A 19075-nucleotide genomic window follows, 5' to 3' on the forward strand; every position below is an offset into this window, starting at 1 on the left:
GAGCGTGAGGAAGCTGGTGCGCTGTCCTCCTCGCCCCAGGAGGCGGCCACAGTGTTAGGCTTGACAGCATGAGAAAAGGAAATGAAAATTTCATCTTTGTCCACCTCATCATTGGATATGAGGAGCTCTGAGGTGTCCTCATCGTCATCCCCATAATCTAACTCTAGCATGTCTTCCATCGGCGGGGCCACCGCAGCTAGGTCCAGCTGTGAGCCCCAGCTGGTGCCAGCGTACGTTTCGGCTTCCGCGATTCCTTCCTTGTCTCCACCATCTGCCGCAGTCCCGGTTGTGGGCAATTAAGGATCTGTTCCCAATAGGCTAGTTTGGCGCACTAGCCATCACCAGAGACTCTTCATGGTGAATCGGGCACAGTGCACTCACGAACTGGGGGCTTTGAGCGCAAGCTGGGTATGTTCCAGCCCGAGGCTGCAAGCGCAGACCTGGTGTGTGTCTTTACTCGAGATTTTGTTGCCACAAACACAGAGTCGAGCCCCGGAGTCTCCGCTTCCTCTGGTGTGAGGGAACGACAGGTTCATCTTTGTTAGCTGGGATCCTAACTATGATGACAGCATGTTAGCTGGTTACTAACTACAACAAAAGAAAAGAATGGTGTTAGCTGGCATGCCAAACTGTACAAATAACTGCTTTACCGGAGGGTAAGTGGTAGGATGCCCTGGTCTATGGTGAAGACTCGGGATGAGATGAGCAAAAGAAGGTGGCTAGCACCCGGCGATGTAAAAGTTAACTAACACTCCTGTCTATGGACAGTTCAACTTGCTAGCCTATTTGCTCATGAGTTATGCTCCGAAGTGAGAAGAGGTTTGTGAATAATGACTATGTTGTAGCCCAGGCTACTTAAGTGTGAGTGGCTCTGCCCGACATAGTCATCGCGATCACAAGCCAATCAGGATTGGCGGAATGAGATAAATACTTCTGAGGAATATGCAGGGAGGGTTTCCCATAGTGAGACATTGAAACGAATGGTAGGAATGACAGACCTATTTCAAAGTTAGCTATGGAGCTGTTGCTCTATGAGAGGTGTCACTCTTGTGATGAAGTTCATATTCCTATTGGATGGCTGTGGCTCAGAATGTATTTCGATGTGGTTCGATTCCTGGCTGCTCCAGCCTGCATGCCAAAGTATCCTTGGGCAAGAAACTGAACCCAAAGTTGCTCTCCAACACAGCCGTCAGAGTATGAATCTGTGTGCATGTTAGATAGTAAGCACTTAGCTGTAGAAATATGTATGAATGGGTAAATGCAAATGTGCTATATAAAGCACTCTGAAGCCTCTTTCCCACCAACAGGGTTCTGGAGCCGGTGCCTTTATTTGAACCGTTAGGCGGATTTTCCACCGTGGAAGCACTCGGTGCCCAGCCGAAAAAGTAGGTTCAACTCCGGCCCCGCAAACTAGCTGGTCTCGAACCAAGAACGCGTGACGAAAGCGGCAGAGGGGCGTGACTCTGCCATCTCAACATCAAGTTTTCTACCATATTACATGTGTATTACATGAGAAAAGCGAAGCAATTTTCATGGCTGTGAATTAGGTTGGGCACTTAGGCTGAACTTGCTGCTTTGTATCAGTTCATATCACAGATAAAAGGACACAAAGTGCGTACTTGTCGTCTTGCTCTAATCGCTGTCTGTGTTTCCCTCTGTGCTGCACACAGATGCTGCAGTAGTTTGGTTTGGACCATAAAACGTATTTACAGCACAAGAAAGGGGAGCGTGTTCTCCCACGTTTGTGCGCTTCGGCTTCCGTGTCCAGTCGAGGACCCGCCCACACTCATACGTAAAGGAGCGGTTCACAGAAATGCAGGTCCGTTCTTAAGCCTTTCGCCGGTTCATTGGGAACAGCGCAAGCACTAGCACGCGAACCGGCTCCTCAGCGGTGGGAAAGTAGCATGTGTGCTCAGCTACAGTAGAAAAGCCTAGAAAGTCTATTTACCATTTTACTAATGGTGTAACCCAGGGGTGTCAAACTCAATCACAGGACGTGCCAAAATTGAAGACACAGTCTGAGTCGCAGGCCGAACAAGATTAAAAATAATAATTGTAATCAGCAATATGAATTTGAATGGCAAGAATACAGTAACTTTTTCCTCAACACATTAAATATACAATTATATTTTTCTTCAAAAATAACATCAGGGAAAATTAAAATATTTCAAGCTGATGAAAATTTGCAGTTTCGTGCAGGTCTACCTCTGCATCTTCTCCCATATCTGTCCCACCAGTCCACTCTTTTCCCCGCACATCGCAGGCGAGGAAAAGAGACACAGGTTTACCTCTGATGTGAGCGATCAGGTTCTCTGACTCCCACCTGTTTGGAAAATCCGTTTTCCACTTTTTATTTGGCCGTTTTTGGGGGGGTCAGGCTAGCTTAAATGTTACTGTAAAAAGTGCTGACCGATGTTTTTATCCGCTGATCACTGATCAATCTGTCATTGGCAACAAGGAAAACAGGTTAGCGCACAGGTCTTTGCCTGCGCAGCAGCTGTTGCAGTGCATTGTGGGATTTGCAGTATAAGTGGTGGAAGTGCCATTTACCCACGGACTATTAATAATAGCTCTATGAAATCCCCTCATGGGCCATATAAAATTAGATCGCAGGCTGGATGCGGCCCGCGGGCCTTGAGTCTGACACATGCCGTATAACCCTTTGTCACTGGCACTTCACAAGTGATGTAACTTGCCAAGATCTATTACAAAGCTCCCAAAAAAAAAAAGTAGACAGCAGGATAAAATACAGGACTGAAGTAGTTTCTTACTCTGGGATAAACACCAGCACGCCGTTGTCTCGGATGGAGTAGATGACAGCGTCGGCTACACAGCACTGGTCTGTCTGAGGGTCTCTTTCTTTGAAAAAGAGACACTGAAACAGTGTTGTAGACAGGAGCTGGGCTTTCTGTGCTGCCTGGAAAGGTCACACAAAGGTCAGCACAGTTTCTGTTCATTTAGTAAGATGTGAATCATTGAAGTATGAAAACAACCAACAGCTCTGACCCTGTTCTTGCTGTTGATGTGTTCAGCCATTTCCTCCACTTCTTTGTTACTGGCTAATGCTTTACTGGATACCACCCCCCTCTCTATGTCCAGGGCTGCGGTAAGAAGGCGGTGCACCATAATGTCTGCGTAACGACGGATGGGTGAGGTGAAGTGTGTGTAGTAGTCCAGAGCCAGACCTAAGACAGCAAAGCAGATATCAGCACAGATCATCTGCTATCAATGTCAGCTGAACATTTTTTTAGTCCTTATTCTTACTATTCAGATAATTTTTCACCAACAACAGACATGAGACATTTTCATATGCTTATAGTATAAGAGATTAACTAACTATCCACACACTGAAACTCTAGTTACATGCAAAAGCAGTTTCAGTGGAGAAGCCAATAAAAGCTAAGAAGAGGCATCATACCATAATGGTAGTACTGATCTTGGGGTTGAGTACCAGTGGAGAAGTACAGAGCCTGTGACATAGCAACTGTGGCCATCATTCTGAGCAACCTGTTCACCAAGGGGTCCTGTGGATCCACAGCTCGGTCCAGTGAGTTAGCTAAAGTCTTGTTGGTCCTGAAGAAACAGGCATAAATGAGACTTGAGGTGTTTCATCTCAGCATTGTCCTCGGAAGCCTCCATATCATTACCCCTGTCAAAATTAGCTAAATGGTGTGATACCTGCATCAAAGTGGAGTTAAGATCTAAACAGGGTTGACTGATGCAGCATTTGTCATTTAAATTTATCATCTTACCTGAGTGCCAATCTGACACCAGAAACTTTTCTGATGTGCCTCGGACTGCAACAAGCAGCTATTTGCACAATAGGCTCAACACTCCACCTGCACCTGACACAATTTTAATTTCTTCAGTTTCTATACCAGGCAGTCAAAAATCACTTGCCTTGTACAAATAGTGAAACCTCTGGCCTTTGCAGTGTCCACCAGCTGGCTGAACAGCTCCTCCCGTGGTGGCGGGTGACGCCTTAACAGGGCCTGATTAGGGAAAGCTTCTTGGATCTTGCGGGCCACCCAATGGTTGGCATAAATCATGCACTCTGCCACGGTCTCGTGGACCTCCAGGGGCTGACGGGGGACCAGGGCTGTAATGTTCCTCTCCTCATCCAGCTGGGCACGTACCTGAGGAAAGAAAGTAATTACTTAAAAACATTGTAATTGCATCATTAAACCACATTCCTGCAATGAAGACAAAACAGTTCAATTCAATTTTATCATATAGCACCAAATCACAGCAGTCACCTCAAGTCACATTATATTGTAAAATAAATAGCCTACAATAACAGAGAGAAAAACCAACAATCAAACGACCCCCTATGAGCAGCACCTGGCGACAGTGGGAAGGAAAAACTAATTTTAACAGGAAGAAACCTCCAGCAGAACCAGACTCAGGGAGGGGCAGTCATCTGCCACAACCAGGTGAGGGTGAGGGGAGAAGAAAAATACACACTGTGGAAGAGAGCCAGAGATTAATAATAACTAATGATTAAATGCAGAGTGGGGTATAAACAGAGTGAGGGAAGAAACTCAGAAGAAAGAAAGAAACTCATGGGAATCCCCCAGCAGCCTAGGCTTATAGCAGCATAGGGTCACCTGATCCAGCCCTAACTATAAGCTTGATCATAAAGGAAAGTTTTAAGCATAATCTTAATAATAGAGAGGGTGTCTGTCTCCTGAATCCAAGCTGGAAGCTGGTTCCACAGAAGAGGGGCCTGAAAGCTGAAGGCTCTGCCTCCCATTCTACTCTTAAGTATCCTAGGAACCACAAGTAAGCCAGCAGTCTGAGAGTGAAGTGCTCTGTTGGGGTGATATGGTACTATGAGGTCTTTGAGATGAGATGGTGCCTGATTATTCAAGACCTTGTAGGTGAGGAGAAGGATTTTAAATTCTATTCTAGATTTAACAGGGAGCCAATGAAGAGAAGCCAATATGGGAGAAATCTGCTCTCTCTTTCTAGTCCCTGTCAGTACTCTAGCTGCAGCATTTTGGATCAGCTGAAGGCTTTTCAGGGAGCTTTTAGGACAGCCTGATAATAATGAATTACAATAATCCAGCCTAGAAGTAATAAATGCATGAATTAGCTTTTCAGCATCACTTTGAGAAAGGATGTTTCTAATTTTAGAAATATTGCGCAAATGCAAAAATGACGTCCTACATATTTGTTTAATATGTGCATTGAAGGACATATCCTGGTCAAAAATGACTCCAAGATTTCTCACAGTGTTACTGGAGGCCAAAGTAATGCCATCCAGAGTAAGTATCTGGTTTGACACCATGTTTCTGAGATTTGTGGGGCAGAGTACAAGAACTTCAGTTTTATCTAAATTAAGAAGCAGAAAATTAGAGGTCATCCAGGCCTTAATGTCTTTAAGTCATTCCTGTAGTTTAACTAATTGGTGTGTGTCATCTGGCTTCATGGATATCATCTGCATAACAACGAAAATGTATGCTATGCTTTCTAATAGTGCCTAAGGGAAGCATGTATAATGTAAATAAAATTGGTCCTGGCACAGAGAAGAGCTAAAACTTGTTTCTGACAGAAGATTAACTGAGGGGCCGCACCAAGACCCAAATCTACTTTAGAAGAGTCAATGAACAAAAACATGGAGCTGAAAATGATCAATCAATTTTATCTTCAGCAGGAACCAAAAGGACACATTTTCACAGATTGAGGATACGAGACTGACCACTGATGAAACATCTATTGTCCTTATCCATTAGGACAACAGATGTTTCATCAGTGGTCAATACTGCAGCTCTGTCAAGGTAACAAAATGTATTTTTGGATGACAGCTCTACCATTAAATACACTTTTGGAAACAATTTGTTTTGTCCACTATCTAAAAAGCAGCTTTGCAGAATCATTTTTAATTCATAATATATATTTTATGGGTACAGCTATACAAGGAATGCAATTGAATAAACAATAAATAAATAAAGGTAAGACATTTTATTAGCGAGCATCTTATAGATCTTTTAGGACAACAGGAATTGTTTATATGAGGTTTTAACGGATGTCCCACCAGCCACCGTAAATGAATCGCTCTGATCTAATGTGAACACCGTCAGTGGTTTCACAGTGGAGTGCTCCGTTTCTGCACAAGCTTCATTCCAATATTCTCACTGAAATGACTTTCTGATGCAGTGGAAGATAAAATGATTTCTGCTGGGGAAGCTGTTCAGCACGGATGCCTGCAATATATAGACTATTATAATTCATCACCAAGGAAAAGAAGCATCTGGTATCTCTGTGTTTTAAGACTTTGACACCTAATTCTGTAGATAACAATAATAAAAATGGAACATATATTTATATAAACATAAACTTGTCTTGACTGTCAGGCCCTAAAATATAGCAGCAGTTGTAATTACCTGTGCTATGTGGCCATTTAGGCTTTTCTAACCATGATGTCATCTGACAAAATCACCAAAGACAAAAAAAAAAATGGATGTGTTGTAATTCTGCCTATATTTGCAAATAAAAGTATCACCCAGACAGAGTTAGAAGGGAACATGTTCTGCAGCTGAGTGCTGCCAGAGTAGTAACAAGGCCATCCACATGCACGATGCATTCCTCTCCTCTCAAGGCAGGTAAGCTGAAGATTTATTTAAGCATTATTTGTTACCTTCTCGACATCAGTAATAATGATGTAACAGGTAAGACAGCCTCAGGTACGATGCATTCACACTCATATCATGAATGTCAATCTCGAATGTCTATAATCTTTACATGCAAAAAAAAAAAAAAAAAAAATCAATCCTACCTCCACTCCTTCTAGCTCCAGCGCTCCTCCTCTGTCCCTCTTTGCTCGAAGGTGTCTGGCTATATGCGTGAGCATCTCGAGTGCTTGGGTAAGCTGAGCTAGCTTAGCATCCTTTTCCTTGAGGCCAAGGTTGGTCAGCTCTGGTACCTCAGCCTGTTCCCCATTGAGGAGCGCTTGGGCCAGCTCATAGTGGAGCTGATAGGAGGAGCGGATGAGCGTACGACCATACCAGACCTCTTGGACTTCGAGGGATTGTGCATCGAGCTCCCAAAGCACGCTCATTGCATACCTGCATTTACAGTTACACAAACAGCATGGGTTTTTAAGCACAGGAAAATATGCCGTCTTTGACATCTTTGAAAATATGATCGGAAGTCCACTGACCTGTCAACACCCTGCAGCAGTGAGCAGAGGTCTGCGCTGAGCACAGCAGGCAGCATGTCGTACCTGCGGTCTGCCAGGTAGTAGGTCGTAGCCCTTTAATTGGAACAGAAAAAGCAACAAGATCAAAGCAGCAGCTTCATCGTCTTCTTTCTGAGACATCAGTGACTAAATATTCAGTCTGTTCCATCTTTGTCATCTTCATCACTGTCTTTATTAGTCTGTTTATTAATAAGTCAGGAGCTATGAAATAAATAAGTAAAATAAATAATTAAAATAGTTTATGATTTAATAAATGTTCATCATATTCCACATTCTGACAGACTTTAAGGTTTAAAACCACATTCATACAGTTTTCATTTATTTCTATAAACAATCATGACTCTCAAGTGTGAAACTGACACAGGTGAGTCCGACGGGTGGGTGATGTGTGCAGGGTGCTTAGTGACGGTTTATAAAATGCAATACAGAGAAAAGAAAAAATGAATTTTAAAGTAAATCAAAGAGAAAGCAGAGGAATAAAAGTGCATTAAAAAAAAGCACAAAATAAAATACAGACACCTCTGCAGTAACCTCCCTTCATTACATTCAACCAAGATGTGCATGCATCAAAGACACACACACACACACATATATATATATATATATATATATATATATATATATATATATGTGTGTGTGTGTGTGTGTGTCTTTGGGTTTAAAAAGTGTTTTTCAGAGTTCTATACATGTAAAAATATATATTTTTGATTCCAAAACTTGGGGCAAAAAAGAATAATTCAAAAACCCATAAAAGCAAAGTTTGACAGGAATAATGGACGTTTTCTATTGTTTTATAATGAAAGAGTGAGAAAACAACACTTGTTTGTGTTACATAGTGTAATTGCATGTGGTGGAGCTTTGCTGTCTTTGGGGTTTATTCACCTGCGAGAGGTGCTGCGCGCTTTCAGTAGTTGTAATGTCATGAATTTGCAGTGACAAGCAAATAACCATAAATCTCAGATCCCTGTAGGACACCGTGTACTCAAACATTATTACAGCTTCACTTTGACTCTGAATCATCACCTTTAGCCTGTCAGTAAAGTAAAAAGGTCGCAGCTCTTTCCAGATGTGTTGTCCTGTCGTCCAGTTATCCCAGCCTTTCTTCCATGTTTGCCACTGTTGCTCCAGCAAAGCCGTTCTCACCACTGGTTTCTTCATATTCATATTCATAATCCTCCAGCCTAGCCAGAGCCTTCTGTTGTCCTCAGCTGCTTCTGTGTGCTCTTGTCATATTTTGCCACCATTAACTAATCTTGGCCCTCAGTGTTGGGTGGATTCACAGGCGTGATTGCCTTCTCTGTGATCACATATCCAATATCTGCAGTCTCCTTCTTGTCTCCATCTTTACTTATTAAATTCTTTTGGTCTTCTTTCATCAAGTTTGACAAAGTTTCTGACTTTAATGTCTTCAAGAGCTGCTTTTAATTGGTTTAAAGGGAGCTACTTTTCCACCTGGCAAGTTCCTCATTTACTTCGTTTTGACTGTTTATGCGCGATGAGTGCTGGAACTGCAGATAAAAATAAATCGTGCTGACATGAGGAGTGAGCGCACACTCGGTTTCTGTTTCTTACTATTTATGATGATTATGATTTTTGAAAAAGTTACGCTATTAAATATCTGTCATCATTAAAAATAACATTTAAAACCACAGGTAAAATTACATTATGAGAGAATTTTATACGACCTTGTCCATCAAAATGATGGACAATCAGAATAATGCTACCAGTGTCCTACCACGAGTGATAAAACAACAAAAACAACACGTCCAAAACAATGAAAAGACTACTGACCTGAATTTCAAAATAACTAGGATGTAATTAAGCCACCAGTTTGCCTGCACAGAGATTCGTCAGCCTCCAGCAAACACAGACTGGTGACTGCTGTGCAGCGTCTTTATGTCAGAGATCTATGCAGGAATCCTGAAAAACTTTACCACACAATCCTTAGTGGGGGTGTCACTAAAAGAGGGAGGGCATCCCAAATTATGTTGTCATATCAGTGCAACCGCAAGCGTAAATTATGCAGGGAACAAGGGGTTCATTAGAAATATAACTCTGTAATGGTAGATGAACCACTGAAAGTTAGACAAGGTTGGTAAAAGCAGACTCCCTCGCTCCCACCCTCACATGCCTCCCAGTGGTTTCCCAACAGCCTTAACTTGGTAAAGGTGATCTTAAACAAAGGATGTGTGACACACTGTTCTTTACTCAGCAGAATAAAACTAATCAGTTGTGGTTAAAAAGTCAATAGAACTCAATGAAATGAACCCTCCCCCACTGGTTCTTGGACCTTCCTGTGCTGCTCCATTTAAAAACACCTTGTTCTGTTTCTGGCATCATATCCAAAATGACCACAAGATCTCCATAACATCACTCTGATATGATAAACGGGCCACTGCTTAGATGGCATTTTTATACTCTGAGCATTCAAAGCGCTTTTCATTGCAACCAACTCACCCATTCACACCTTTCTGTCACACACACACACTCGCACTCACACTCTGCAGGATGCATCGGGGGACATTCTTCTGCAAGAAGCTTTCAAAACGCAGCCTGGGGGAGCCGGAGACTCAATCACCAAACTTCTGACTAGTGGACAATCAGTGCTACGTTCTAAGCCACAGCAGCCATCGTGGGCGTAAATGCCTGACGCTGAGGTTACACACAAAAAGCCTTTGTACACTTGCTTGAATCACATGCATTTAGGGCAGAATGCGTCACATCTGTAACTCAAAATAGACACGAAAAGCCTTATTTAATGTGGCCCTCGGTGTAATTTATGATTACAACTTCATCTTACAGAAATTCAAGCAGTGCATTACTGATGCAACATTAATTCAGGCAGCAACTTCCTGGCCTTCTTGTACTTCTGAAAATTCTTTTGAAATCTTGTGCACGATGCTGTAAGGTAGTTTTTCTTTTATCCTTTTATATTGCATCTACTCAACTACAAGCTTACCTCAACCGTGCCTCTAAGTCTGTGAGCGAGCCCTCTTTGACAAAGTGAGTGACATCAGCAATGTGAACTCCCAGCTCCAGTCTCCCGTTGGCGAGGCTGCGCACAGACAGAGTGTCGTCTACGTCCTCGCAGCCGCGTGGGTCGATGCTGAACACCAGGTGACTCTCCCTGAGGTCCCGCCGCTGTGCCACCTCAGAGGGGTCAACACTCCACGGCTTCTCCGGAGAGTTCACTGGCATCTCTCTCAGCTGTGGATGGACAGGCACAGTCACAGCTAAACCGTCGCATGCGGCGCAGTTTTTAGAGCTTTCAGGTTTTCCACATTTTCTTATGATTCTACACAATATATTTTCAATTCAAGTCAATTTATATAGCACCAAATCATAACAGTCGCCTGAAGGTGCTTTATATTGTAAGGCAAAGACCCTACAATAAAACAGTAAATATTCCACAGTGACAAAGTAAAACAGTGTTTGGTAGCAGGTAGCTTTGCATGTGTTGATGTGGCTGAGTTGTGCCCTGCCTGATGCAACCCCAAAAGGATTTTGTGTCTCCAGCTGAAATCGAACAGGCGACCTTTTGCCTGCCAAACAAATGTGTAAAACACTACATTTTGGAGCCACGGTAAATTAATGAAAATACTGTTCAGCGCTCCCCTCAGACTCCTGGCAGCAGAATCTTTAGGTGGCACTAATGCCCTGAAAGCACAAGCTCTAGAACACAAAATTACTAATTGTACTCGGCCCCACAAATCTTAGAAACATGGTGTCTAACCAGATACTTACTCTGGATGGCATTACTTTGGCCTCCAGTAACACTGTGAGAAATCTTGGAGTCATTTTTGACCAGGATATGTCCTTCAATGCACATATTAAACAAATATGTAGGACTGCTTTTTTGTATTTGTATTTCTAAAATTAGAAACATCCTTTCTCAGAGTGATGCTGAAAAGCTAATTCATGCATTTATTACTTCTAGGCTGGACTATTGTAATTCATTATTATCAGGCTGTCCTAAAAGCTCCCTGAAAAGCCTTCAGCTGATCCAAAATGCTGCAGCTAGAGTACTGACAGGGACTAGAAAGAGAGAGCAGATTTCTCCCATATTGGCTTCTCTTCATTGGCTCCCTGTTAAATCTAGAATAGAATTTAAAATCCTTCTTCTCACATACAAGGTCTTGAATAATCAGGCCCCATCTTATCTCAAAGACCTCATAGTCCCATATCACCCCAACAGAGCACTTCACTCTCAGACTGCTGGCTTACTTGTGGTTCCTAGGATACTTAAGAGTAGAATGGGAGGCAGAGCCTTCAGCTTTCAGGCCCCTCTTCTGTGGAACCAGCTCCCAGCTTGGATTCAGGAGACAGACACCCTCTCTATTTTTAAGATTAGGCTTAAAACTTTCCTTCTTGATCAAGCTTTTCTTGCTCCAGCCTCTGACGGGGACGGTCGCATTCTATCTCTCTCTCCCTGCCCTCCCTATCTTTCCTGCTTGCTGCTTGCTGTGAGAGCGTCTCTTGCACACTGTTCGAATAAGAATAAGATTGAGAGCAATATGGATTTGGCAAACTGGGCCTTCAAGACCACTGATCGAATTTTTTCCACTATGAGATCTGGGAAAGGGGAGCCTGCGTGTCCGAGTGGAACAGACCCGGTTGGATACGTCATCGACTCTTGGAGCTCGTGGAGACCTGTGTGCTTCTCGGCCCTAGAGGTGGAAGACGTGGAAGACGCTTACATATTTGGCTATCTGGTAGCGGTATCTTTTCTGTTTGGGCTTGGAGGATACCTGATTTACCGTGAAATCAAGAAAACCTGGACGGCAGTTCGACATCTGCAGAGGCTGCCGACCCAGGTGGATGGGCTGACCAGAATGGTACAGACTCAGACTCAAAGCCTGATGAACCTGAGCCGTAGACTTGGGGAGTAGCAGGTGAGAGGGGTTCGATCTGGAGATAAGGTACGGTTCTGCTCAGTGAGGACGGTAACTAATGAATTTGGATTATTGGATTTATTGAATGGTTTCCCAGTGAGACTGAAGGCGGTTGAAAAAACAAGCAGCCTGTTCCAAAACAACACCTGCATTATCAGAATTCGGCTCCCTAGCCGGCCTTGGCTGGCAATCATATCTCTCCAGAACTATGTGTGAAGGCCGCTATCCCCCTCAGCCCTCTCTGTGATTTGTGAAGCTGGATCTGGTGTACCAAGGCTGCTGATGAACTTCCATCACTATCAGCAAACTGTTTGCCTGGGAGCTGGCATCTGGGCTCCACAATGCCCCCATCCTCTCGTCTCCGTCTGCGTCCCCTCCTGACCCTGACCCTACCCACCATACTGCTATCCCGGCTTTATATGTGCAATATGCTTTTTGCTGAGGTGTTTTTTGGAACCTCGTAAGGTGTTCTTTATGAACACAGTATGAGATGATTTTTTTGAACCTAACTATCCCAATGTATCTCTTTCTGTCTCTCTGCTAAAGGTAGCGCCGTTGGAAACGGTTGCATGACCTCAGACATCTGTCCCCCCCTGTCTGTGTTATGTTTTTGTTTTGGATGGATGTTCTGTTAACTGCAATTTCCCCATTTGTGGGACTAATAAAGGCATTCTTGATTCTTGATTCTTGAAGCTTATAGTTAGGACTGGATCAGGTGACCCTGAACCATCCCTTACTTATGCTGCAATAGGCCTAGGCTGCTGGGGGGTTCCCATAATGCACTGTTTCTTTTAATTCACCTCTTTCACTCTGTTTATACCCCACTCTGCATTTAATCATTAGTTTTTATTCATCTCTGGCTCTCTTCCACAGCATGTGTTTTGTCCTCTCTCCCTGTTCCATTATACTATAAATGGTAGTCTTTTATTTTTAGTTAACAAAACACTCCAAAAATCTTTTTTACTTTGCCAAATCATTTTAAGATGAGTCTGAAATTTCAAAAATTACCAAACAGTCTTGGAAATCTTAAAAACTGGTACATTTTAATTTGTGCTTTCAACCATAAGAGATTCTCTCTCCAAGGGTCATCATTAAAAAAATTAAATAATATCAATTTGAATAAAGAAAAAAAAAAGATTATTTAACCCTATAAAGTCCTACAGTATTATTAGCCATAGCCACTAGATGCTGTCTTAATGGTAACTTGATGGCTATTGGATAAAAATACTTTGGGCTGCTTCCTTTCCACATCGCATGGATCCAGATGTTTGATTTGGCAAAGATTCTGTGTGAGATTTACTTCCGGACACAACCGTCCCACTTATCTGAGCTTAGGACTGGCACTAGGAATATACTAGCTTGTGACCACATTTATGATAACTGTCATTGAAAAGGGAACTTTATTGACCTTTCAAAAATTCACCATTCTGCAACCCATAAATATTCATCCCCAACAGCCAATGGGGGAACTATGGGGAAACTTCCAAAGCAAAACAAGTAGCTGACATTTAGTAACAACATATTTTCAGAACTTACTAGAATCCTACAAATTTCACCACACAGCACAAAGCAAATTACTCACCGAAGATGAAATATTTTCAAACCACGTGGACACATATTTGTGTTGCACAATGAAAGTTTGCATTTGATTCATGTTTGCAGTCTTTGATTGGAAAGACATTGGAGTTTAAAAAAAATGAACTTACATTTGTCAGGCAGCTAAAAATATGACTAATTTGAAACCAATCGCTGATGTGTTAACTAACAACTACTATAGAGGAAATAACAGGTGATAAGTTCTGCTTTTCAGCTTGTGGAATTCTCTGCCGTTAAAAGATGGAAAACTTGAATTTTTCTGTGACGTAGCTGCTCTCACCTGTGCGTCTGAGAAGGGAAGAACATGGATGCAGTTTTCTATGAGGACGGTTTGGACCTCTGTCTCAAGCTCTCCAGCTCGACCCAAAACCCGCACACTGTGGCCGTTGGGATAGAGCGACGTGCTTTCCCATGAATCAACGCGCACCACAACTCTGTGGTCCTAAGTAAGGATGAGAAGACAGGGATAGAAACAGGACAACACTGAAAATTAGCAAACACTGGTCACACTTGGAGACAAGAGGATAATGCTACAGTGACATGAGGTGAAACACTGGTCAGAGAACGGAGCACGACCAAAACCTGTGTTTGGGTTGTCAACTGGGTTGACACTAATAAAACAGTGATAAGCAGCAGTCTGTCTGCTATCAGTTTGCAACTGAAAGGTGTCACGTTCACAATTATATGCAATCTGTTTGTGATAATATGGTATTTAACTCTGATAAACTGGGAAAAATGGAAAATTTGTTGCCGTCTACATATGTACATTCATATTAAACAAAAGTTCACATTAACTACTTTCAGAGTCCAGCCAGAAATTCATAGATTTTAAACAGATATTCCTCAACAGAGAGTGCTGTAGTTGCTGCAGGATGGTGATTTAACTACAAAAAAGGAATTAGCAGCCTTGCTCCTACACAGGAATATAACCAGAACACAATCAGGTGGCAAACAGTTAAGTCGAGTCCCGTATTGCAAAGAGATGTGTTGCGCTCAGGCAACCTGTGCAATCGCCTTGCTACTAAAAGTGGTCGCATAGCTGGTTCCCACAAGTACCTGCAATTGGTCACCGAATGTAAAAAAAAAAAAAAAAAAAACATTCAATGGGCAACCAACAAGTTTTCCTTGTTGCAAAGAGGCTGCCATCCCATTTTTACTCTAGTGTTACTGAGCCAATGGCAGCACGGTGGTGCGGTGGTTAGCACTGTTGCCTCAGAGCTAGAATGTCTGGGTTCAAATCCACCGTGGCCTCTCGCTGTGTGGCGTTTGCATGTTCTCCCCATCTCTGCCTGGGTTTCCTCCCACAGTCCAAAAACATGCAGTTACTGGAGTTGGGTTAATTGGCGATTCTAAATTGTGAGTGTGAATGATTGTCTGTCTCTCTGTGTTAGCCCTGCAACAGGCTGGTGATCTGTACAGGGTGTACCCTGCCTCTCGCCCTATGATAGCTGGGATAGGCTCCAGGCCCCCCACAACCCTGTACAGGATAAGCAGAAGAGAATGGATGGATGGATGTTACTGAGCCATGAAGTGGATAAATTAACCACTAGATGTAAGCAAAGTCAGACCTGCAAAGTATCAGCCTGCTGAGTACTGATGCGGATTTTGGGAATACGATGGTCCCAGGGTATAGCCAGGATGCGCTGGGAATTCCTACTCTGGGACTGAGTCCCATCCCTTTGTGGGAAAGTTACCACGTAGTCTCTCCAGTTCCTCTGCAGGATCCCCACAACACGGCCTGTGGGGTTTAATATCAGATATTAGTACAGAGAGACTATAGTTAGAATGATCATAAAACATTTTTGATACATTTTGGTTTTTTTGAAACAAACTGATGTACAGTACTGTGCAAAAGTCAATACATATTTCTTCCAAGGAGCTAGACTTCCTTATAATCTTTAAATTGATCTTGAGCAACAGTTTTCCAGGCTTTTAGGTGGTCTTTCAAAATTTTCTTTGGACACTGGCTGCTTTTTCACTCATTTTCAATCAGATCTTGTACCTGACCTTTTTCTGAGGATTTTTTTTGTTTGTTTATAAAGTTAACGCTGACCTTTGAATCATTAAACACAATAAAAGGCAACAAACTCTAAGAGTTGTGGACATGGCTGCTTTGATTGAAGATTATTAAAAGTAATTTAAATGTGGTAAAAAACTGTCCAGTCATACAACAGTTTACTGTGTAGTATGCAAAGAACCTTGTTTTTAAATAATATCACAGGTTCAAGAAAAAAAAACTTGTTTCTTTTCTGGTCAATGTTCTAATATTTTCATGAGTCATTTTTGAGACACAGTATCTTGAATGCTTTCAGGCAAATCAGACAGAAAATATAATCTCATTGGATTTAATGAAGTATGAGCATTCCCACCTGTTGGGATGGGTGCACTTTCGCTGTCCTCTCCACTTTTCTCATCCCCCTGTCCCTGAGTCAGGGCTGTGACCTTCCCTCTCCACTCGTTCTTGGGAAACAACTCCACTACAACCTCGTCCCCATGCATTGCTCTGTTCCGATTCTTTCGACCGTAAACAAGTGCGTTCAACAGTAGATCTGAGATGGATCGGGAAAAGAGATTAAGGTCAAGAGAAGAGATCAGAAATGAGATGTTTATGTGCAGTAAAAAAAAAAAAAGTTGACTGTGCCTATTCTGCCTGTGCTCAGTGGTGGCCCTAAACAAACACCACAAAGGAAAATGGAAAGCATTTCTCTTGTTTTGCACCTGTGTTTTTGTTCGAGATATTCTTAGTCCTGATGAAAGCATCGTTCTGTGGCCGATGCTTGCTGACATCCAGTGTACCCTAGTAAAAAGGAAAGAAGGATCAGATTTTCAGTTCAGCAGAAATGTTCATGTAGGATGTTAAGTAGTTCTTCTTCTGGCTGCTCCTTTTTTTTTTGCCGCAGCAGATCATCTGCCTCCATCTCAACCTATCCCAGTATCCTCCCATCTCACACAACCCTCTGCACGTCCTCCTTCACTACACACATAAACCTCCTCTGTGATGGTCCTCTTTTCCTCCTGCCTGGCAGCTCCATATTCAGCACTTTTTGTCCAGTGTGTCCACTATCCATCCTCTGCATAATGTCTAAACCATCTCAACCGTGCCTCTCACCTCTCTTGTGCACTGTCTGTTGGGTTGGATAGTTAACCCCAGGTATTTAAACAGGCCCACCTTCACAACCTCTACTCTACTCTATTACACCTGTTTCCTCATTCACACACATTGACTGACTTTCATTCCTCTTCTCTCCAGAGCATACCTCCACCTCTCCAGGCTCTCTTCCACCTGCTCCCTGATCTCACTATAGATCAGTGTCATCTATGGGACACCCGGGTGGCTCAGTGGAAGAGCAGGCGAACATGTCACATGCCACAAAGCCATATGGTGGTGCGGGTGGTGCAGGTTCGCATCCCGCATGTCTTTCCCCATCTCTCTCCACTGTATAGTCCAAAGTCCATGGAGACTCCCACCTGGTCTCATCTCTCAGCCCGTCCATCGCCATTACAAACAGGAAGGGGCTCACAGCTGATCCCTGATGTAATCCCACCCCCACCTTGGATGCATCTGTCACTCCTACCACACACCACTCTCTCACTGTCCTCATACATGTTCGGCACCACCCTCACATACTTCTGTACCACTCCTGACTTCCTCATACAGCCCCACACCCTACCATCTGCTTTCTCTAGATCCACAAAGACAGTGAAGCTCCTAAACCTCTCCATCAACACTCTGGAAGCAAACATCTCATCTGTGGCGCTCGTTCTCAGCATGAAGCCATACCGCTGCTCACTCATCATCACCGCTCTCCTTAATCTAGTTTCAACAACTCCTTCACCTATCTTCACGGTTTGGTTCACCAGTCTGATTGTTTAGGGCTGCAACGACTCCTTGAGTAACACTTTTGTTTTGATGCTTTGTTTAAACTCTGTAGAGCTCAGGAGAATCCATGTAAGCCTGAGTGTTTCACCCAGAGTTGCGACTAAAAACAGAACGTATTTAGGAGCATGTGTGTGAATCAAAAGTATAAGCACATGGAGCCCCCAGTTTCTCAAAAAACAAAACAAAACAAAAAAACTCATCATCTTCTGCCTACATAATCTTTTTAGTTAGGAGATGTCAGAAAATGAGCATTAATGTACAATATATAACTATAGAAAGTGATTTCCACAGTTGTGTACGCAGTGACTGAAGGAGTAAAACTCTGAGCCACTCCCCTGGGTTAAACACTGAATTATTATTAACATTAATTATGAACATGTACACCATCAGAACGTCTGTTCTGTGCAGCAGGAAACGTTGCATCACAAAGCTCAGCTCTGAGAATGCTGATCTGAACACTTTTCTTCATCCTCCTTTAAAGGCGTACAACCACACACACACACACACACTCATTCAGTGGAACACTTAAACATGCAGACACACACACCAAATCGACCTAATCCAGGAGATACAACACTGTCTGAACTCTACTGATGTAAGAAGAAAGCCTTCCAAGAGCACAGAGTAAAGGCTATTTTATTTTTTTTAAAATATGATTTTATTATGGCACGTAAATAGATTGAAAGGTTTTGACAGATGCTGTCTGCAGTTAAACTATTAAAAACTGCAATTGAGCATGAGCAGTTCATTTAAAAGACCTGTGCTTTTTCTCTTTTGATTTTTAATTCTTGCTCATTAATAAGACATTAATAAGATTGACGATATCTACAGGCAGTATCTTTTAAAAACTTATGTAAAATAGCTTTAAAGGTGACTGGATAGCCTGTCTGTCTACTGTGACATCTAAAATATATTAACTGGTGTTTTAAACAGACACTCAGTATACTTAAAGCAGGTAGGTAGATTTGTACCTGAATGTACCGTCCAGACTTGATACCAGCCTCTAGAACTTCAGCAGGCAGATGCTCAGCATACTCCTTCTCCCCATCCTCACCCCCCTGCTCTTGCAGTGCCTGAGAAATGGAGCTGTACAGTTCATGAGCTGCCTGCAGATCTGACCAGAAGCTTTGCAAATAATCCTGGCAAAGGAAAAAACACACAGGTAAAGAAATTCCAGGAACCTAAAAGTAGAAGTGGTACTTTAATGTGCTCCAACAGTTCAGGATGCTACATTACATACTGTAGCTAAGAAGTATTCTGACCATCTGCATGTAACATAGGGTTCAGATTTAGAATAAATCAATTTAAATCGGCCTTCTTATTCCAATGATGGCCATACAAGGGCATAAAAGGGACATTTTACACTCAAATTCAGTTGAGTAAGCAATGAGTGCAAAGGAGGGGAATAGAGAAGTAGAGCATTTTGCTCAATTGAAAATCCAAGTTTTCATTTAATATTTTAAAGACAGGTTCATGTGACTTCTGGTGCTGGGAAGAAGAAACCAT

The 19075-nt window shown here is 42.7% G+C and overlaps 1 protein-coding gene across 2 annotated transcripts in view; it reads right to left on the bottom strand.

Moving 5' to 3' along the window:
• dis3l (DIS3 like exosome 3'-5' exoribonuclease) overlaps positions 1–19075 on the bottom strand; it is a 35875-nt gene that overhangs the window by 8198 nt on the left and 8602 nt on the right. The window contains exons 5-16 of one of the 2 annotated variants that reach the window (XM_030725184.1): positions 18541–18708; positions 16408–16486; positions 16059–16238; positions 15258–15427; positions 13970–14131; positions 10161–10408; positions 7163–7255; positions 6779–7067; positions 3901–4136; positions 3419–3573; positions 3007–3185; positions 2772–2917 (exon numbers count right to left, since the gene is read on the bottom strand). In XM_030725184.1, coding sequence (XP_030581044.1) covers positions 2772–2917; positions 3007–3185; positions 3419–3573; positions 3901–4136; positions 6779–7067; positions 7163–7255; positions 10161–10408; positions 13970–14131; positions 15258–15427; positions 16059–16238; positions 16408–16486; positions 18541–18708 — 2105 coding nt within the window. Of the gene's footprint in view, positions 1–2771; positions 2918–3006; positions 3186–3418; positions 3574–3900; positions 4137–6778; positions 7068–7162; positions 7256–10160; positions 10409–13969; positions 14132–15257; positions 15428–16058; positions 16239–16407; positions 16487–18540; positions 18709–19075 lie in introns of those variants that run through there. The other variant, XM_030725185.1, reaches the window with a different exon arrangement.

The sequence above is a fragment of the Archocentrus centrarchus genome, unplaced genomic scaffold (genome assembly GCF_007364275.1).
Source record: "Archocentrus centrarchus isolate MPI-CPG fArcCen1 unplaced genomic scaffold, fArcCen1 scaffold_48_ctg1, whole genome shotgun sequence".
NCBI lineage: Eukaryota > Metazoa > Chordata > Actinopteri > Cichliformes > Cichlidae > Archocentrus > Archocentrus centrarchus.